This window comes from Lagopus muta, chromosome 4 (assembly GCF_023343835.1).
Source record: "Lagopus muta isolate bLagMut1 chromosome 4, bLagMut1 primary, whole genome shotgun sequence".
Classification (NCBI taxonomy): Eukaryota; Metazoa; Chordata; class Aves; order Galliformes; family Phasianidae; genus Lagopus; species Lagopus muta.
In genome coordinates this window covers 26,472,829-26,493,019 of record NC_064436.1, presented here as the reverse complement: position 1 = coordinate 26,493,019, position 20,191 = coordinate 26,472,829, and the positions used below count along the sequence as shown (strand labels likewise).

The window sequence follows — 20,191 nt, the reverse complement described above, 5'->3', positions numbered from 1 at the left end:
AACAGTGCTTAGGTAATTTTTTAGACAGAACTTACTTGAGGGAGCGGGAAAAAAAAAAAAAAAAAAAGAAAAACAGAAAAAACACCCTACAATGTTTTGCAGAAATTGAAAAAAAAAAAAAAAAAAAAAAAAAGATAAAGAAAAAGGGAGGGGATTCTACACTATTCTACACTGAGAAGTTCTTCTCAGTGTACAGAATACAGTGTTTTGCACAGCTAACTATCCTCTTCCTTTTACATAAATTAAAGAAGAGCTGTACAGAAACATTTCTATTTTACATGTGCAAGGAAAGATACTTCTATCATTTCCTCCTTACATTCAGTGCTACTTCAGCCTGGATATCAGTCAATTCCCAACAATGTATAGTGAATGCTTTCTGTCAAACAGTACCCAGTTTTTGATTTAGTCAATAATCAAAGCATGCTGCTATAATTAATCTTCTGCTGATACTCCAGTTTAATAAGAAGTGTTCATAGAATCATAGAGCAAGGTTGGAAAAGACAGCTAAGATCATCTAGTCCAGCTGTTATAGCCACAAGCAGTACTTAATGTCATACTAGTGTTTTTGTTAAAGAATATCCAATGAAATCAACAGCATTTTGGATGAATTATTGTAACTGGTGTTGGGAATATCCAAATAATTTTGTCAGGGCAGAATCTCTGATAAAACAGATTTTATTTGCAATTGCAATGGCGGGCATCTCACAAGCCGGAGCACACCTGTGGGCGCAGTAGTACAGCTTTTGTGCCTTGTGCCCCCATGCCTATCCCCTCCCCTGTTTTCCCATTGGCTGGGTACTCCAGATTCACAGTCTTACCAAAGACTTACATTTGTTAATTACATTCTAACACTTGTTGATTCATGTACTGTCTTGTGCCAGTCAGTCGCCATCCTGTTTCCAAGACATCTCAGTACTCTCCTTATCATACTGATATAGTGGTCCTCTCCAAAGTTTCTTCCATTCTGTCCAAAGGCCGCTTCCTCTGTTAAACAAAGAGCACCAAGGGGAGTGATGCCAGGCCTTCTCAATGCCTCTTCAGGGCTTCCTTGGGCACATCATGACTTGTTCTCTGGTTTGATCAATCTTGTGCAGGATTTTCTTGCAATGTGTGTGACAAAAAACTACATATATATTCACGCTGACTAGACATAAATTGTTGCTAGCTATTCAAGTTTATTGCTAATTATTTATCTTCTCTTTCTTAAATTCTCCATTACTTGGGTCCTGCCTGCCAGTACCCAATATCAGTAAGGCTCAGAGGTATTTCAGAAGGCTGGACAGGCAGGACCTGCAGTCTTTGTGCCCATAACCTACTACCTAATCTCTATGATTTTAAATTACTTCATGTATATACTGAACATGCATTCGTGGGGAAGATTCATCAAGAGGATAGGGAATGCAAACTATCAGAGACCTCTCCCCACGTAAAGTAAAAAGACTCCCGAAAAGAACTATGGTGGTGGAGACCATGAAATAAAAAATCTTGTTCTAATACAGAAACAACATTTGATTCCCACACTGGGTGAAGCCAATCCAAGGTAAATAACCATGGCAGTATCCGAAGAGGAGTCATTCAAGAGTGCACGAGATACTACTCTGTCATTACAGGAAACAGGATTTTGTCCTTCCAGCACTTGCTGCACAAACAGCTCTTCATGATCCTCATATCTTCAGATGTATACCCTGAGGATTAAAGCTAGTTTAGGCTGCTTCTTAATTTATTTTCTCCAAAAAGATAGGCCCTGATCCAAATCACACTCAACCACATACTCAGCTTTAAGTACAAGAGCAGCCTCTTAGAATTACATATTTTATTGCATTAAAATCACAGCTCTTGTGGATGCCGTTCATGTGTACTGCAGAGGGCAGGATGTGGGATATAGGTGCAACCTGGTAACGTTTGGTTAATCATTTGGTATAATTTTAGAGAGCATTCAACAGTCTTCACGTAGTAATTTTTATTCCATATTTATTCACAATGCTAATGGAGAAGTCAAATACTCCATGATTTACTGTGGTCCGAATATAAAGAAGTTTCTTTGTAGCTTTTGGAAAATTGTATTGAGTCAGGAAGCCTTAGAGCTCCCCAGCACCAAGATGTGGGCACTGCCACTCAGTTCTTGTGGTGAGTGGGAGCCAGCCAGCACACAGATAAGAGACCCCAAAAATGCTGTTTTTGGTGAATTTAGTTCAGCTCATTGATTTTTTTTCTTTTTGGTCTGGTTTAACAGATGCCAAAATTTCTTCTGCTGTACAAGTATCCAGCAGGTACCGGCACAAGTCAGTGTTATGCAGTTGGATGCTGACCTGCTTATCTGTCAAGATGAGAGCTTCTGGTGGTCATGTGCTGTAACATAAGATTTTTTTTCACTGGAAAAATCTCTGACTATCCCAGGTCTATGTCTAATATGTTGACCATGTGGAATAGAATAGCCGATGTGGAAGATGCATGAGTAGTCCTGCTCCTGTTGGAATGCATGCATCACTGTGGACCTCCCACCAAATACTGAATTGTTCTGAAGTGTTCTTTTAGAGGTGACGTGTTGAAAAATACCCCAATGATTGTTACCACTGAGGGCATATACTTATAGTAACTGTTGTGTGGGGACTTCTCTCTCATCTCCTAAAGTGCACAGCTTTGTGCGCTGTGGCAGGAAAAGACATCCACCTATAGGCTGCTTGCTTTTAGCATACAGCATATGGCATTGGGTCTGCTGGTTTTATATGGCACAGTGCTAACTCAGCATGGTGAGAATATGAAGAATTTCCAACTTAAGAAAAGAGAAAAGCCCTTTTTGAGAAACAAATCATGATCAGGGAAATATGACTTCTACTTATTTGCAATTAAGTCTATCATTAACTGCGATTTGGTAGGCTGATGTTTTTCTGGAAGAGCTGAGAAAAATGACATCTGCTTTTGAAAAACAGAAGGATGGGACAAAGGTACTTAGACTTATAGAACTTCATTGATCGTTAGTAAGGCTGCTCTTGTCAATAGGCCATATCTTTAGGGTTCTGGACATTCCTACTGAAGCACAACATGACACAGACCCCTGGATTTTGAGTAGAATAAGATGTTCAAGTGCTGAATAATAACTGACAATGGATGCTGCCAACCAACATGAAGAATTGTGCCTGGCAGAATTTTCACATTTCCTAAACGTTAGCTATATAGGATGCATTTATTTACACTTCATTTGCACACCCCCACACACATTTTTTGCAGGACTCAAGAGCAGTTCTGCAGTCTGTGACTGTGCCTCTGGGTGGCTTCTGCCAGGGTTTGGTAATTGCAGCATAATACTATTCCATGATTTTTGACTTGAAGTCATAAATAATCTTGTCTTCGAAAAACACCTTTCTATTATTCAGTTTTGTGCCTCACAGCACTTCCATAATGCTGCAGTAATATATTTAATTTTCTTCCAAAAAGCAGGCACAGTGGCATTTTGAGATATGATATCTGGGATCCAGCCATACATACTAAGAAAATGCTTAATATGAATCACCACTGCAACGTAGCATGCTATTCCTTTGGTACGGCACCATCATTAGTCCTTACTGGACAGTCTGAACAATTTGATGCCCCGGATGGAATATGTCAGTGTTTCTGCATAATGAAATTGGAATTGGTGCTTTACTGATACCACTTAAAGAAACGTTCGGAGTGCATTTTCACTTTGCATGTAGAGAGTATTTTGCAAGCTTCTACTCAGACTGATCTTTAAATAAGTCCCAAATAAAAAGATACAGAAAATAAATAAATAAATAAAACCTTTATTTTATCTTTAGATGTTTTTTTCACCTATATTCTGACAACTTGCTTTATTTTCCACCGGTCTTGAACAAAACACTTCCTCTATGAAATACTTGCATCAATGAACACTTAAAACTCAGATTATTTTAGCAAACTTTTCATTTGTTACCAACAGAAGAGACCAGCATTATTGATTGCATTGCTATCAGTTATTCATTCATCAGGTTTGCTTCTGAATTATTTCCTAAATTTGATAAACCACTTTAGTTAAAATTAATGCCTTAATCACATTGGACAGAATTACTGCTTTAACCATTAAATAAGCTGTCTTGATCAGGAAAAGTCCTATAATTATGGTTTCTACCCAATGGGAGATTGATTGATGTTCATAAACCACTCTGTAAGCAATGTCCTTTACTGCAGATTTCTGGGACTAAAATGTTATTGTTTAAGATACAGAACTGTCTCTTTCTAGCAAACAATGCACTTGAATTATTCAGCTCCTTTCAGCCTCTTATTAAGAAAAGGAGAGTCTTTTCATTAGCCACTTTCACAATGAATACTGTAATTATACGATTGTACTCAGAAATTTAGTTTTTGAAGTAGTTATACCTGTGCTGTTATGTGCTGCCTTTTCACCCTTCTTTTTAAATGATGCCATAATGTGTGCTGGGACACAGCATCTCATGACTTCTTCCTTGCTGCCTTACATGTGTAACAGAAGAAAGCTTCTCAGCCAACACCTGATATCTCACTGTGGTCTCAATTTAGTGAGAAACTCAATCTATTTGTAAAATATTGTACTATCAGTATGAGATCTTAATTCCATCCTAGTTATCCTGTGCTCAAAGCATGCTGGACTTCAGGTCTTCCCTGCTGCTGCTGAAAAATCAGCCATCCTTTTCATTTCCCAGTGGTGCAGTGCTTTGGCCAACTTTCAGTGTCCATTTCTCTCTCTTAACTGTATCTTGCTTCCTCCCATATTGTCTCTTCTTTTTCAAACCAAGTGACTCAGAATGAGCTGATGAGTACAAACAGCAGTTTCCTCTCCTCCTTGTTCTTGCAGTTTGGCTGTGGCTGCTCTTGTTGTTGCCCTCTGTTTCAGGGGCAGCTCCAACCCATGCCTTTGCCAACATCCCATCCTAATCACTAAATAAGTAAGAGGTTCCCAAACATTGTTACCTCCACTTCCATCCGCTTTCTTACATGCCTCTTTCCTGTATTTTCCCTACATTATACTCAAGTCCTTGTCCATAAAGAAACCTCTTTCCCAAGAATTGTTATTCTTGGCATTTCTGGATAAACCTTTTTCTCCTTACCATCCTTGGTGTGATGGCTGGGGCAAGAGTTTACTGTCTGTGTCTGTGTTGGATTCTTCAGATAATATGTGAATGAGGAATCATTCTGAACTTGTTCTTCTGCTGAGGAAATGCTCACATATAGCTGATCTCTTACAAGTGTGCACCAGAATGAAGTAGATGCCTTTGGGCTGTGATAACTGCTAAGCAACATGTGAGACCATAGTTAGAAATAAGTTACAACCATGTCGAGCCTGTACAAAAGGAGCAAATTGAAAGCAGTGAAATCTCAGTGAACACCACATGGGAGACAAGTGAAGAATATCCAAATGGAGTTTTGCTTTGGAGAAATAAATGAGCAAGAAAGAAAAGGAGCACTTCACGGTGCTCAGAACAAAAAAAAAAGCCAGTTCTGAAGTCATTGGAGTTTTGTCATCTCAGAAGAGGTTAAACAAAAAGAGTTTAATTAAAAAAAAAAAGAAAAAAAAGAAAAGGTAAGAGTATTATGCTTCTTACAATAATTTCTGCTTTAAAAGAGAATGTGCAAAGCAAATGCAATGAGACAATCAAAGAATGGTCTGTGAGAGCTGAGCTGTTTGCAGAACAAGTCACCTTGCTACTGAGTTGCTGAGTTCTTAGGAGTGCAGCCTGTGTCTGGGATCTAGGAGAAAACCAGTGATAAAGCACTAACAAAAGACAGAGAATTAACCCATGACAGCATAGAAAGCACTGTAATAAGGAACACTGTGTGATGAATACAGTCCTTATAGGTTATGAATGAGATATGATAGTGGGGGAGATGTGGTGCAACGGGGCTGATAAAATCAGATTAAGAATTTACAATATTGTGTGTAAGTGCACACATTTGGTGTTCTGTGTGGGAGATTTAATCTCTAACTGTGCTACAGATCTTTCTACGCAAAGATACTATTTCTTAAATGTAGGCTTCCGTGACTCTCCAAATGTACACAGCAAAACCTGTGCCTATTAAATCCAAAGCAGAGGTTTGGTGAATGCCACAACTGTGGCACTTGGATCTTCTGAGTGAATTGCAGTCATTCAGTCGGGAGGATAGGAGCTAAATGGGGCTGCCAGCTGTACAGGTACACACTTTCAGAGCTGACAAGAACGCCCTCAGGATTTTACAATCTTTCAGAATTTGCATTTGTATAATCTCATCATCTGATCTTTTGGTCAAATGGTAGCTTGAAGATATTTGTATTTTGGACCCTGACAGAACACTGTCTGTCTGCTACCCACGACATGCTCTCCTCCTTTCCAGCCTTTTGTCTGGGATGAATTGGAGACAGAGGAGCCCTGGGGAGCCATTGTCACTTCTAGCACAGAACGATGGCTCTGTTGCATTCTGCACACCCTTGGGCATGGTGCCAACTGCAAATGAGGAAACAGTTTTTCAGTCTTTCAGTCTTTCATCTAATTCTCTTCCTCGCTTGTTTCACGCATGCGGAGTCGTTTTGCTTTTTTTTTTTCAATAGCCTTGAATCATGGCACACTTAAATGTTTATCTTTTCCTGTAGGCATTTCTGTGCACATGCAAAGATGGATGCTGATATTTAGGGAAAGCTCCTCCTCAGTTGATGCTTGTTAACATGCTCTGAGACAGCTCTGCTTGTCCTGGAGATGTAGATGAGAGCAATTGAGCTTAAACTGCCATTAGTGGATTTAATAGAAGCTAAAAGATGGATGTGAAGTGCTGAGCTGTAAGAAGTCTTTCTATTGTGAGTTTATCAATAACAGGGGGAATGGTGTTCAGAAACAGATGTTCACCAGTGAAAAGTAGTCAATATCCTCCTTTCGTGAAGCAGAAGTAGGTAAATAAGGGGGGAAAATATCAGGAAACAATTCACCTCAAACTACAGAAAATAGTGTTGTTATTCTGTTGTGCTTTCTTATCTCTATCACTGCTTACACTGTAAAACAGGAAAAAAAAGAAGAAAAAAAAAAGAAAAAAGGAAAAGAATGCATCTTGTGACTATGAGCAAGGCAATAAGTGGAGTTTCACTCTGTTTTTCAATAGCTGTTCTTTGAAAACAAATAACGTGTTTCTAAGGCATATGCTAATGTTAGGACTAGCATTTCCCTTCACCTCCATCCCCTGAGGCTTGGTAGTTCATTTCCTTTCCTCCCAAGCCATTGGGATACTGGGCAAATAACTGTGCAGCTATGGCTGCCAACCCCATTTGGATAGATGTACGTTCAGTTCCAAAAGCTTAACTTCTTTTAATCTGAAGTTTCCCAGCACAGAAGAAGGAGAATGACATTTGGTACATGCTGTAAGTTTTGAATGTGTTATGGCCAAAGAAAATTCCTGTACATGGATGGTTAATTTCTAGTTAGTGTTGAAAGTTTGATTCTGTTGTCCAAATATTTATAGAAGCCATGAAATAATGACATTCAGATGCATTGTTTGTGTTTCAGCAATTATCTTTCACCTAACACAAAGACCTGCGAAACTGTCCCAGACAAAAAGGATAGAGAATTTTGTGTCTAAATATTTTTGTTCTTGCAATGTTTACTGCTATGCTGGAGTCCAAGTAGCATAACATGCCAAGTTCATTTGGAGCTCACTTGAAAATTTATGAACTGTAGTGAAATTCTGGAAGATCTTGGCAAGATCTACAGACTTTCAGTACGACTTCCCAAGTAAACATAAGTGTGAGCACCATTTTTTTTCTCCAGTTAATAGTGAATGAAGAGCTTCTAGTTTCTTCTTGATGAGGGTTTCTCTGTTCTTGAGGTTGCGGTATCCACCAAATATGAAAGAAAGTTGTCTTCTGGGTGTGTGCATCTATTGAGGGCATGCATTTCCTTGCTTAGGGTAAAGCCTTTGTAGCTGAATTTTAAGAGACCGTTTCTTTGTCCTTGTTTCAGAAGTGACTTTTGAGTTGATTTCGAAATCATTTGTGATTTGCTTATTTGTCACTCTGATATGGAGATCTGATCAAATGTGATTAATAACACTGTTAATTCATTTCTTTGGAGATTTGATTTAAATATTGATCAGACAAGGAAAATTACATTGTTTGACCCATAATTCTTATGGGAGTATTACTTTGGGCTTAAGCAGTAGGCCCGTTGTGCTTTAACTTTGCTGATTTTCTGCTGAAAATCAGCGGAGTATTTTTCTGCATTTTATTACCAGTGTAGTTTTAAAGAGAGGGGGCAGATGGGTAGCTGATTGGAAGCCTGGTTTGCCTGTCTCCAGCAGCCAAAGTGCATGTTACTTGCAGGAGGCATTTTGCTTAGAGTCGACTTCCAGCCACATTAGTGTGCCTGATATTTGAGAGTAATTCTGAGTGTCTTTTCTATCAAAGCAGAAGTGATGTGAGCTCATTGCTCAATGTTAAGTAGATTTTAAGAAAGTGTTACTTTTCACAAGCTTCCATAAATAATGAAGCTGTCTTTACCTTTTCTGGTTGCATGTGAACAATAGAGGGGTTGTTGTAGGAAAGTGAACAATGTGCTGATGGGCTGATGGTTAATCTAGATAATCTTAGAGGTCTTTTCCAACCTGAATGGTTCTATGAATCTGTGAATTAGGAAGCATTTCTTCTCAGAGTGGTGATGCAGTGGCAAAGGCTGCCCAGGAAGGAGGTGGAATAACCATCCCTGGAGGTGTTCAAGAACTGTGGAGATGTGGAACTGTGAACATGGGTTAGTAGTGGTGATGAGTTAATGCTCGTACAAGATGGTCTTAGAGATCTTTTCCAATTTCAATGATTCTTTGATTCTATCATTCTAAAAGTGTGTGTTAATGAGGGGAAAGCTGCTTGTTGAGACCATTGTGTTCTGATCAGACCCTACAGGCTCCTGTTGGCTGATGTTTCTTCAGTTACTGTTGGAATGACTAGAGAACTGCAAACAATAATTGTAATAATACAAATACCTACCTGCTGGAGCTGCAGCACTTCAGAAAACAATCTGTGGCATTGTGAGGTTCCTAAGTCCAGTCATTCACAGGCTCTGCCTGACTTCAAAAGAAGTGATGTTCATGTGTTTAGGATTCTGAACTCAAAGTGACAAAAATAACTTATCCCATTTACACCTGTACCACGTACATTACAGGTGGGGAGGTCAGTACCGGTGATGCTGACTGGCAGTGGTTCCTCAGGCCTGAGCAAGGTACTTTCTCTGGCTCTTCCAGAGAAGCTGGCTGTGATTTGGGCTCTCTAAGCAGTGCAGTGATTATGCTGACACTTCCCTAACATTGGTTTTACAGTAACGGATGTTAATGCTGAATATAGTCTGCATTGTTCTGATAATGACATCAGGATAAAACATGATGCAAATGTGTTAGTGTAGCCAGAGGGAACTGGAATTATTTCCTGTCATTCAGGAGCACATTATTCAAATAAAGCTGCTCAGTTCCAGGTCTGGTAGGAGTAGCTGAGCAAGCTGGATTTATTCATCTGTCTGCTCATAGCAGTAGGAGCTTTGAGACTAAAGCTGCACAGTGCAAATCAGATGCTAATTTTCTTTCTTTAGATGGGAAAAATCCATACCTCTTTCAGAGTTATTCTACTCTTTAACCTTGGATTTAGCACTTGTGTCAGTATGGGTATGTTTCTTTCCTTCATCATTTGGGGAGAGGGGGGATTCCTTGCCCTGTGTCTGATTCATGAGTAAGTGCAGTGTTTCTAATTGTTCTTCTGAAATGAGATTTTCTGTTTGAATGCATGGCTGCAGCTAGGGCACTTCAAAGCCTCCGAATGAGGCAGCTGGGATTAACCACCCTATCAATGACCACCAGCACTCTGGCAGGATAACTGACAGAAAAAGGGCATTCATTCATCCCAGGGCAAACCAGAGAACCCCAGTTACTGGCAGGATCAGTTCTCTATTTTTAATGCCAGCTTTATGGAACACTGGAATTGCGTATTTTTTAAATGAAAAAATTGTATCCTTCAAGGAAAGTTTTTGTTTTTCCTTTCTCCATCAAAATTCATCTTAGTATTATTGTTCAGTCACGTAGCATTATTGATTATTCAGATTTATTGAAAAAGCAATTTATATCAGATAAACTTCAAACGTTATATATATATAAGTATATATATATATATATATATATCAGGGAAATTCAAACATTGCATTTGCGAGCACTGGAAATGAATGCAGAGGAAGAGAGATGCAAGTGCGGCAGCAGGTGTACATTTGGGCTCTATTTCTCCTCTTCAGAGTGCATCTAGGGAACATGGATTCCCTGGGTGAATCATCCACTGCTCCAGGACAGCTCTGTGGCATACTGAACTTCTGTGTCCTGTGCTCAGTGTGACATAGGATGGAATCCTCAGTTACAGACATGAAATCACAATGTTTATCTCGTAGTCAGTACGTATTTTACTCTGTATTCTTTGGTGAACAAAGGATACCAGCAGACCTCAAAAGGCCATGATGGAACTTTATGTCTGGTAATGCTTGCATATATGGGCAAGGTTACAGCTCTGTAGTGCTATCTTCTGTGCAAGCACAACAGGTTTGTAGTAACCTGTATTATTTTTCTTTAATGAAAATAATTTATTTTGTGGGGACTAACACTAAAATGCTACAATCACAGAAACAGCATTTCTGGTTCCCAAAAATACAGAACTGGTAAACTCTCCTGAGCTATTGAACTCTGTCGCCTAAAATGGCAAGAATTCATATTTTAAAATGGAACTGACTGCGTTTCCTCAATATTCTGATGTTTTACAGCTTGGGTTTCTGTCTTCCTTCCCAACCCCCTTCCCTTCTGCACAACAGGGATTTGGGAAACAAGTGGATGTGTCATACATTGCCAAGCATTACAACATGAGCAAAAGCAAAGTTGACAACCAGTTCTACAGTGTGGAAGTGGGTGACTCGACCTTCACTGTTCTCAAGCGCTACCAGAACTTGAAACCAATTGGCTCTGGGGCTCAGGGAATAGTTTGGTGAGTATCAGCACTTTCTCTTTGCTTTTCAGTACGATTTGCCTTTTGCATTTCTTCACACTTTGCTAGTCACAGATATTGTCTACAATTGCAAAAATGAGCATTGGGCAACAAACATCCTGAGGCAAAAGAAGTCTGATAAATTCTGCTGCTGGTGAGGATGTTAGCATGGGATTTGTTTCTCCACATAGCAAAACGCAACTAGCAAGGGAGAAAGAGAAAGAACCTGACTGCACTTGACAACTGTGACACTATTTCCAGAGGCAGTGCAAATTACATCCTGGGTAAACCCTGTAATTTCAGTATTCATGCAGAAAAAATCAGAGAGCACTGTGTAGAAACTGGTCACGTCTAGAGCATTCTGCAGCATCTGCATTGGAAACCTTTTGCAGCAAGGTAGCTGCTAATAAGTTCTCAAACAGGAAAGGGCTAAATATAGCTTAAAATGGGTCAATTAAAAACAGCAAAAATAAAATAAAATGAAGTCTTTTTCTTCAAAAAAAAAAAAAAAAAAAAAGGCAGTTAAGCTAAGTAAGATCTGTAACATAACGTGAATTTGTCTTCTATACTAATAGTTGACAGGAGATGTTAGGAATGCCCAAGGACAGAAAGCCAAATGAGAAAACAAGAAAGCTGACGTGGGAAGTACTGCCAATTTCCCTAAATGGCTGAGCAATACTTTGAGGCCATAAAAGGCTGTACAGTTTCATGGGACAGATGGAGAAGAGTTATGTGACTGATAGGGTAGATCATCATTTTTGTTTAGCATGTGCCATGTTGCAGTCTACCTGTTGTGAGTCATAATTTACCAGAAAGGCATGAACAAGCTGAGAGTAGCACATTAAGAACCTATGGTAAAGCAAGAATTTGGTGGGAACTGCCAGCTTGCTGGGTGCAATGAGGGCTTACCCAGCTGTTAGAGACTGCTTTAGTGTATGTCAGGAGTTGTTAATTATTGAGTGAAAAAGGTAGATTATTACTGCTAAATGCCAGGTCCACGTTCAGGACAAAACTGCTGCCAGCAGTAACAGCAGTTGTCCAGCTTTTGGTCTTGTCCAAATCTTCAAAGCTCATAAGAAGCTTTGCTTGTGCTGGGAGAGTTGATTGCTGAGAATGGTTTTCTGCTTTGCCTGGCACTTGATCTCAGAATGGCAGTGCCCACATCCTCAGAAACAGGAACCTTTCTTGTAGTAGTTGGTCAATAATTTGGTATCAAACCCTTCAGTACCGATTAGCTACACATTACACATTCATCTTCTGTGTCAGGGACTGCCTCAGCACTCACTTCAGGACCAGTTTCCATCTGCTAGCAGCAGCATTGCTTTTACTAACCTGGAGGAGTTGTCCCCAGTGCCTCCAGCTTGTCTTACATGATTCTATGGGTAGATTTCAGCAAGAGAATTTGCATGGACAGTAATACCTCTCATGGAACAGTAGTGGGCATAGGAAGCAGGGAATGTGGCTATAAAAGAAACAGGGACTTGGTCTTCATTCGTTATCCTGAAATTTACATCAAGGACAAATCCATTTTCCTGTTGTGGAAACATTACAGTAAAGGTATAGAGTTCTTTGGGAGCTGATAATTTACTAAAGATTTGTGAAAAAGAGCAAGCCATGTGACGTGTTTGTTATAAATGTCATTGTGCCCATGTGAAATAACAAAAAACTTGGTGAGCAAGTGTGGCTTTGGACATCCTGTGCTTGGTATCTTGTGAAATTGGTGTGGGAACTTTCACTGGGATTTGCGCTAGCCATGTTCACGAAATGGTTTTTGCTAGAAGGAGAAAAGAAAACAGCCTGGATTCTGAGCAGAGATATTCCTACTACTGATGACAGTACAGACTGCTTACTGTAAATCTCCCAGATGTCTGTGAGGAAGAGTGGTGTGCTTTTGTAAAATTGTTGTGGTATTGTAGGTGTGATGACAATGAGACTTGGACGAAGCAGAGTTTATAATTTATTGAGCTAAGTGTTATCAACGTACTTTGACTTTTGGCCATGAGTTTTAGGTCTGCAGTAGAAACAAAAAAAACTTCAAAGATAAAATGAGTTGAGCATGTTTTTCTGGTTTTTATTAAGTATGTCCTATCTTAGTGACTGAGAGAACAGGGAACTGATACCTTTCTGCAGTGCTGGAGGAGGAGAGGTAGCAACTGCCTTATTTTAAGAGAGAGCAAGAGACAGATCACCTTGTGCCTGTGGATATGGATATTTAGACAAAGGAGAGGTATTCTCATTTGCATAAAATCATCAGAAATAGACTGATGTTGGAGTCAGTGTATTTTCATGTATATTTCGTGTATTTTCATTTGAATGAATGCTGGTTTTCTGGATGCAAGTTATATGTAGAATATCTGCATTAGCTTTCAGTTAACCGTTTTGAAACTATCTGATATTTTTCACACTGCCTCTGGTTTGTAGAAAAGTTATGCTATACTGGAATATTTCAAAAACAATTTGAAGGAGCTAGGAGGGCTCTTGAATTTATGGTGGAATCAAGGAGAAGCCTCAGTCTTCCAACAGACATCACTTACACACTTGAGGATGCAAGCAATTAAGAATATAGTGGTTTCTTGTGAAGAAACTTGGTCTGGCTAGGACCATGTGGGTGCTTATAGATGTTTCTATTATCACCAGACAGTGTTGTCTGGGCAAGGTGAGCCAGATGAAGTCTTTTACTTGAGATCCAGAATGTTTTATTTTTGGATTTTAGTAAAGAGTGAAAATAGGCTTTTGTACTATAGATTGTTGGAATACAGCGTAGTGCAGCGTCAGCTGGAACGTGGTTTATGCTTCATAGGTTGTGTGAGAAGTTTGTGTGTCTTGGAAAAATGCTTTTGAGCATGAAGGATGCTTTGAGGATGGTTTTTAAGAGATCTGGTAGCTGTTCAGATCACAAGCTGCCTAATAAACTGAATCACGGTATTATAGAATTGAGTTGGAGAGGACCCTTAGAGGCCATCTAGTCCAACTCCCCTGCAGTCAACAGGGATGCCCATAGCTTGATCAGATTGCTCAGAGCCCAGTTCACCCTGACCTTGAATGTCATCAGGTATGGGGCTTCCAGCACCTCTCTGGACAACCTGTGTCAGTGCCTCATCACACTTAATGTACTTACTTAATGTAAAAAACTTCTTCCTTACATCCAGTGTAAATCCTTCTCCCTTTTAGTTTGAAATCACTATCCCTTATTCTTTCACAACAGACTCTGTTAAAGAGTCTGTCCCCTTTTTCTTATAGCCCCCATGTAGATATTGAAAGGCAACTATCAGGTCTACCCAGAGCCTTCTCCGGGCTGAACAGCCCAGTTCTCTCAGACTGTTCTCATAGGAGAGGTTTTCTGTTCCTTGGATCATTTTTGTTGCCCTCCTCTGGACGCTCTCTAACAGGTCCATGTCTCTTCTGTACTGAGGGTACCAGATACGGACACAGTACTCCATATGAGTCCTCACCACAACACAGATCTGTGATTTTCCTAGAAGAAAAAGTATGTGCTATTCAGAGGAGAAATTAAGTGAACAGCGTATTGAGATATACCTAGAATCAACCTGGCCCCAAAGGGAGTGGTGGTGTAATATTGCCAGTTTGCAGTGTTTTGTGAGTCAGAATGTTGTTTTCATACTAGGAAGAGATTTTCAGAAAAGTTTCAACAATTTGTCTTTGTACATGCTGGTACTTCATTCTGGGGGAGACTGAAATAGGAGTTACAAATATTAGTGATTAAAAGTGTTAGCACTGCAGGGGAAGAGCAATTTTGAAGTATTTATAAGTGTCTTCAAAAAGCATCTTGGACATTAACCTAGAGTGTTCTTTTCTTTTCTTTTTAATGTATGTAGACAAGTGATTGCTTGCTCCTTCAAATGACTGAACTCTCACACAAAATCACTGGTAAACAGTGATCCAATTTATGGTTGTCTGTATAAATTCATGAGCCCTGAAATGAGTTTGATTTGCTTTTTTCTTTTTTTCTTTTTTTTTAAATGGAGACAGCAAAGACTCATTAAGTAGCTGAAATTACTCATGAGTCTTGATAAATTTATTGTCACATCTGGCTAAATTTTTTCTCCGCTAAATTGTTTTGTTTCACATTATTTAAAAGACAGTTTTAACACTCACTTTTACCTTAAAAATAAGGGATTTACCTTAAATGACAATTTAAAATGTCATAAACAGTTGTTGGGGAGTTTATTTATTGTGTTTTACTTCTGCACAGCTGCCAGAGATACAATGGTAAACTTGGAAAAAAAATTTTGAGCTTATTATGAAATAACATTTTATAGCAGGACCCAGGGTTGAATTATGGTCCTCGTTACCAAAATAAATCAGCTCTATAAATTCATAAATAATTTTGTAGGTGAACATAGTGTTTTAATACAGTTCATAGAGAAAGGAGCCCAGACTTTGTGATGTGTGTCCTGCCCATTATTGGAGATCTTGGCCTTGCCTTTCACAAGCAGCTTTCTCAGAGTAGTTTTCAGGCACTCATTATTCTCTCTTACTCCTGCTCCCCTAAGCCACCTGTTTAGATAACACACTTATGCCTATGATTGAAGATTTTCTTAGGAAGGCTGGTAGGTTATTGGTGCTAACCTTGGTGTTTCAAAGGAAGGACTTCCTCTACAAGCCCCAGAGAGAAGGCCCACATGTAGGACCTGTGATTTCATTGTGCTAAGATGCAGCACTAGCTGTTGGTGAACAAAAGCTTTTCTCCAGTGAGTAGGAAAAGGCATCAGTGTTATTAATTGACTCAGTGCAATGAAGTCCCATATTTATTTCTTAAGGTAGTTGGACACCTGTTTGATGGAAGGTGAGGAGAGAACTGCAGTTGAGATCCCAGTGTCTCAAAGTGAATACCACTGTACAAAGGATTATTGGGGTTGTTTTTTCTTCTTCTGTAGTTGAGGAAGAAGCTGTTGTGTTACATGGTGGACTGGGAATGGATTGTTCCTAAGCACTTACAAAGGCGTTGCAGATTTTAAATTGGTGCTTTTGTATCTCCTGCCTTGCCTGAGAGAGAAAAACTCAGAAAAAGTGAACAAACAGGACAGAAGCAGATTGGATGCAAGGAAAATGTTTTTTACGCAAAGGATGGTGAAGCACTAGCACAGTTGACCAGAGAGGTGGTGGATGCCCTGTCCTCGGAGACACTCAAGGTCAGGCTGGATGGGGCTATAAGCAACCCAATCTAACTGCAGATGTTCTTGTTTACTGCAAAGGAGTTGAGTTAGATGACCTTTAAGGATCCCTTCCTACTCGAGTGATTCTCTGGTATATGATTGTCTTTTTTAAAGATGCTGGGTGATTAAGCAGTGTGAATTAGCTCAGACATTTGTCTGTTGAGATATATTTTCAATAAATGTCCTTAAATGATGGATGTGGAACAGTTAGCTATTCAAAGATACTGTTTTTAAACTCCTCTGACTTTTTGTTTCCATAAAACGTAATATTTTATGAATAGAATAAGGATATTTTTGTCTTTGCTTTTATGATGTCCCATTGTAATGAACCCAAAAGAGAATGAAAGCCACAGATCCACCATCATGTCTCACATTTCTCACTATCTCTGTTAATCAATTGTTCCTTTTTGGGTACATATTTGGTGTGCTTCTGACGTAGGAGTAGTGTTACTGGGAATCACAGAGTGGAGAAGGAGAAGACATTTCAAAGTAGATATTGCCAACACTTTTTGGTGTGCTTGTAAATTTCTGTTGGCTTTGTTACTCAGCTTCTGATACTTGTGTGCTTTCTGCTTTGTACACAGTCAGTAGGATAATGTGAGTAAATATCTACAATACACAAGGATTAATAGGAAAAAACGTGATTTTGGAGAGTTGCTCTGGTGCTTCAGGTTGTCGTTGCTTGAACAACAAGAAGTGATTTAGTAGAGTTACCCTGTGGGGAATGCAATGCTGCTTTTCTTGCTGCAGCAAAAACATTTAGTAAACCTTTCCACATTCTTGGGAAAAGGAATAATCAGGAATGGGATCTGAGGACTGTTTTAGTCTGAGAATATTTCAAACTTGCATTTATAAAATGCAGAAGCTGGAATTTGTGTCATCATATTTGGGCAACCAAAATAATTGGTTCAAACTCATAAGAGGTAAAAATTATCAAAATACGTGGAAGTTGTGCAAAATATTTTGAAACTTAAAAGGAGAATTTGAAAAGCCTATTTTTAAGAGACCACTTTGCAAACCAAAGCTGAATTTCTTCATGTACTCAATTTTTTTTAATTAAGCATACATAACAATTTATTTTCTTTATGAAAAGGAAACGAGAAAGAAATTTTGAGAAATAGTCCTGTTTCCAGGCATGTAATTGGAACTGGATGATATGGTCTAAAGGAATGATTAAATTATTTGATTCCATTAGAAAATGTGATAAGGAAAAGACTAAATGGATTCCAAATAAAAATGGAGAATTGTTCATTGAGACACTTGGTGAACATGTCCTTAATCAGGAGTTTTAGAAGCCTTTCTGATGTTCCCACTACACTGAGCTGCTTTGCTTTCTCCTCCAGTTCTCACTGTACTTTTACTTAGTGTTAATTAATCTTTTATTTCTGTCCCTTAAAAATAAAGGTTAGAATCCCAAGAAACCGGATGTCAGAAGTACGGGTGCATGCTCTTCCTTGCTGATGTGCTTCCTTTCACTGGTTTCTTTCCTCTCACTAGACAATCTCTCCTTGTCCCAGAATTTTCTTCAAGGAAAGGAAAAATGGAAATAGCAGTCTTGAGACTCAGGAATTTGCCGTAGGAAATGAAAGATTTCCTTTACAATGTATAACCCCTGTGTTTGTCACGATTGCAGTGCTGCATATGATGCCATCCTTGATAGAAATGTGGCCATTAAGAAGCTCAGCAGACCATTCCAGAACCAAACCCATGCCAAGCGTGCTTACAGAGAGCTGGTCCTCATGAAGTGTGTGAATCACAAAAATGTAAGTTTTATGCAGGGAGTCAGACTGGTGTTTTGGTTCGTTCAGAAGAAAATTCTTATTTTGGGGGTCTTTTTTAATTTAAAATTTAAAATTAAAAAAGAGAGAAAGAGAGAAATGAAAAGTAAACTGATCAAGGGCTGCTTTTTCACATAGGTGAGTGGTTTTCTTTCATGTACATCTGTGAAGACTGTGCCGAATGGGAGCCCTGATAGGAGAGTAGGGATGGAAGGAGAGAGAGCAGAGCATGTTTTTCTCTACTGTTTCTCTGGAAATAGGGAAGTGTTTGTTGGCGTTCTGGCTCGAACCACTTGTCACTGAGTATGAGACTCAAAGAGGCGTCTCTTGAGTTGGGATACCCATGCTCAGGTATCACACCTTGATCAGGACTTCACTTGTCACTTTAGCACCCTCTCCCCCATCTCTAGGCATTGATTTATCCCTCTGCTCTCAGTGTGTCCATGTGGGCTGTTATTGTGGATGGATCCTCAGTCAGTTTTTGAATTGAGCCCTCAACATTCAGAGGACTCCTTCACCCTGAGCATGTGGCTAGTTATCCATCATCACTAATCCTTCTCTTAGAAACAAATAACAATTGCACCTTGAAGACATCTGGGAGATCTGAGGCATTTTATTTTGAATACTACTGACTTCTTACTGAGTCATAATGTGCTCAGGTGTTGGTATTAATCGAGCAGTGAAAAATAGATTTTATCTTTCAGTATGTGCTTCAAAATGAGTTTGACTGCTTTATCTTTATCACTTCTATTTTGCTTTGCTCTGTCTTTCAGATTATCAGTTTATTAAATGTCTTCACACCACAGAAATCTCTGGAGGAGTTCCAGGATGTGTAAGTAATACGGGGAGTAATTAAACCAAAGCTTTTGAAATGCAGTGTTCTAGTGTACCATGAATGCAATAACTCAGCAGAACACTTAGCAGGTTATGAGCCTCTCTGAAAAATGTCCATGAGTAGTCTGCACTGTGATCGGACAGCTATCTGCATTCCTGTGTTCAAGGTATCTGTAAGGTGCCAATACTGGGTTTCTGATGTGCTAGAAGTGTGCAGCAATTTACTCCAAAATAATTTCCTGTAAGAGAGATTGATGCGGAACATCCTTCATGTTTGCGTTGTAATAGCCTCTGACTGCCTTTAATTGCTTGCCTGGGTAACTCATATTCAGTGGAGAGGACAACTGCATCTCTGCTGGGCATACTCCAATTGCAAAAGCTCTGCTGTGCAGAGTATGAAGCTGCACCAAATGGAACTACAAACAGTGCAGTGTAGCTCTATTCCTTTTAGCTTTCAGTCTTACCCATATCTTGTATGCATGGTATGGAAACATATTCCTATTCTGTACTCTGATATTCAGTTGTGATGAGACAAATAGTTGTCAGAGTTGGGCAAGGATGGTTTTAGTATTAGTATATGAATGTTCTGCATTGTATTGTTCCTGCAGACATGTGCAGAGCACAGGAGGTGACCAGTGCTGGAGAGAAGATGAGGCGTGCATTTCACATAGAAACAGAAAACTGATGTTTTCGCCAAAGTTTGCTGTCATGTTGCAATGAGGATGTAATTAAGTGGCACACAGAAGTTGATCAATTTGTGATCACATAAGCTGTGCTTCTGAGATGTCTGCCGATGTGTTGAACCTATTAACTTCCTTCTGAAGGGGACTGGGTTCAGGTTTTGCTGAGTTTGTCAATGAAGTTTATTTGCTAGAAGCTCAGGACCAATAACTGAGTTAAGCCGTGTAGTCTTAGGAGGAGTCTGGAGATATTTCATATGTGAATGCATGTTGGAGCTGCTCAGACTGCACTTGGTTTCTGCATGTGCTGTGGGAGCCATTACTGAAGGCCAAGCGGCCATGGCATGGGACGCTTGTGACTTTTCTGACATTGTTAGTTACTGGAGGCAATGCTGTGGTTCTTCTCAACACAGCTGATAACCTTCCTGGCTTTGCTATTCCATTCAGTTACCTGGTGATGGAGCTGATGGATGCCAACCTGTGCCAGGTGATTCAGATGGAGCTAGACCATGAGCGAATGTCCTACCTGCTGTACCAAATGCTCTGCGGCATCAAGCACCTGCACTCTGCAGGAATTATTCACAGGGTAAGGAGACTTCAGTTTGGAACTCAGGGTGGCAAATGCCATCCTTGTGGAGACTTTGGAAACCTGTTGAGTTTCTTGTGTGCTGTGGGTCTAAGCCCTACCCCAGTAAAATCACTGTGCATTTACCAATCACATCCCATCCCATTCAC

The 20,191-nt window shown here is 39.6% G+C and overlaps 1 protein-coding gene across 15 annotated transcripts in view; it reads left to right on the top strand.

Annotated features, from left to right (window-relative positions):
- Positions 1–20,191, top strand: part of MAPK10 (mitogen-activated protein kinase 10) — a 113,901-nt gene that overhangs the window by 68,512 nt on the left and 25,198 nt on the right. For all 15 annotated transcript variants that reach the window (XM_048940959.1, XM_048940969.1, XM_048940972.1 and 12 more), the window contains 4 exons: positions 10,818–10,987; positions 17,798–17,927; positions 18,716–18,774; positions 19,904–20,042. In XM_048940959.1, coding sequence (XP_048796916.1) covers positions 10,818–10,987; positions 17,798–17,927; positions 18,716–18,774; positions 19,904–20,042 — 498 coding nt within the window. The remainder of the gene's footprint in view (positions 1–10,817; positions 10,988–17,797; positions 17,928–18,715; positions 18,775–19,903; positions 20,043–20,191) is intronic.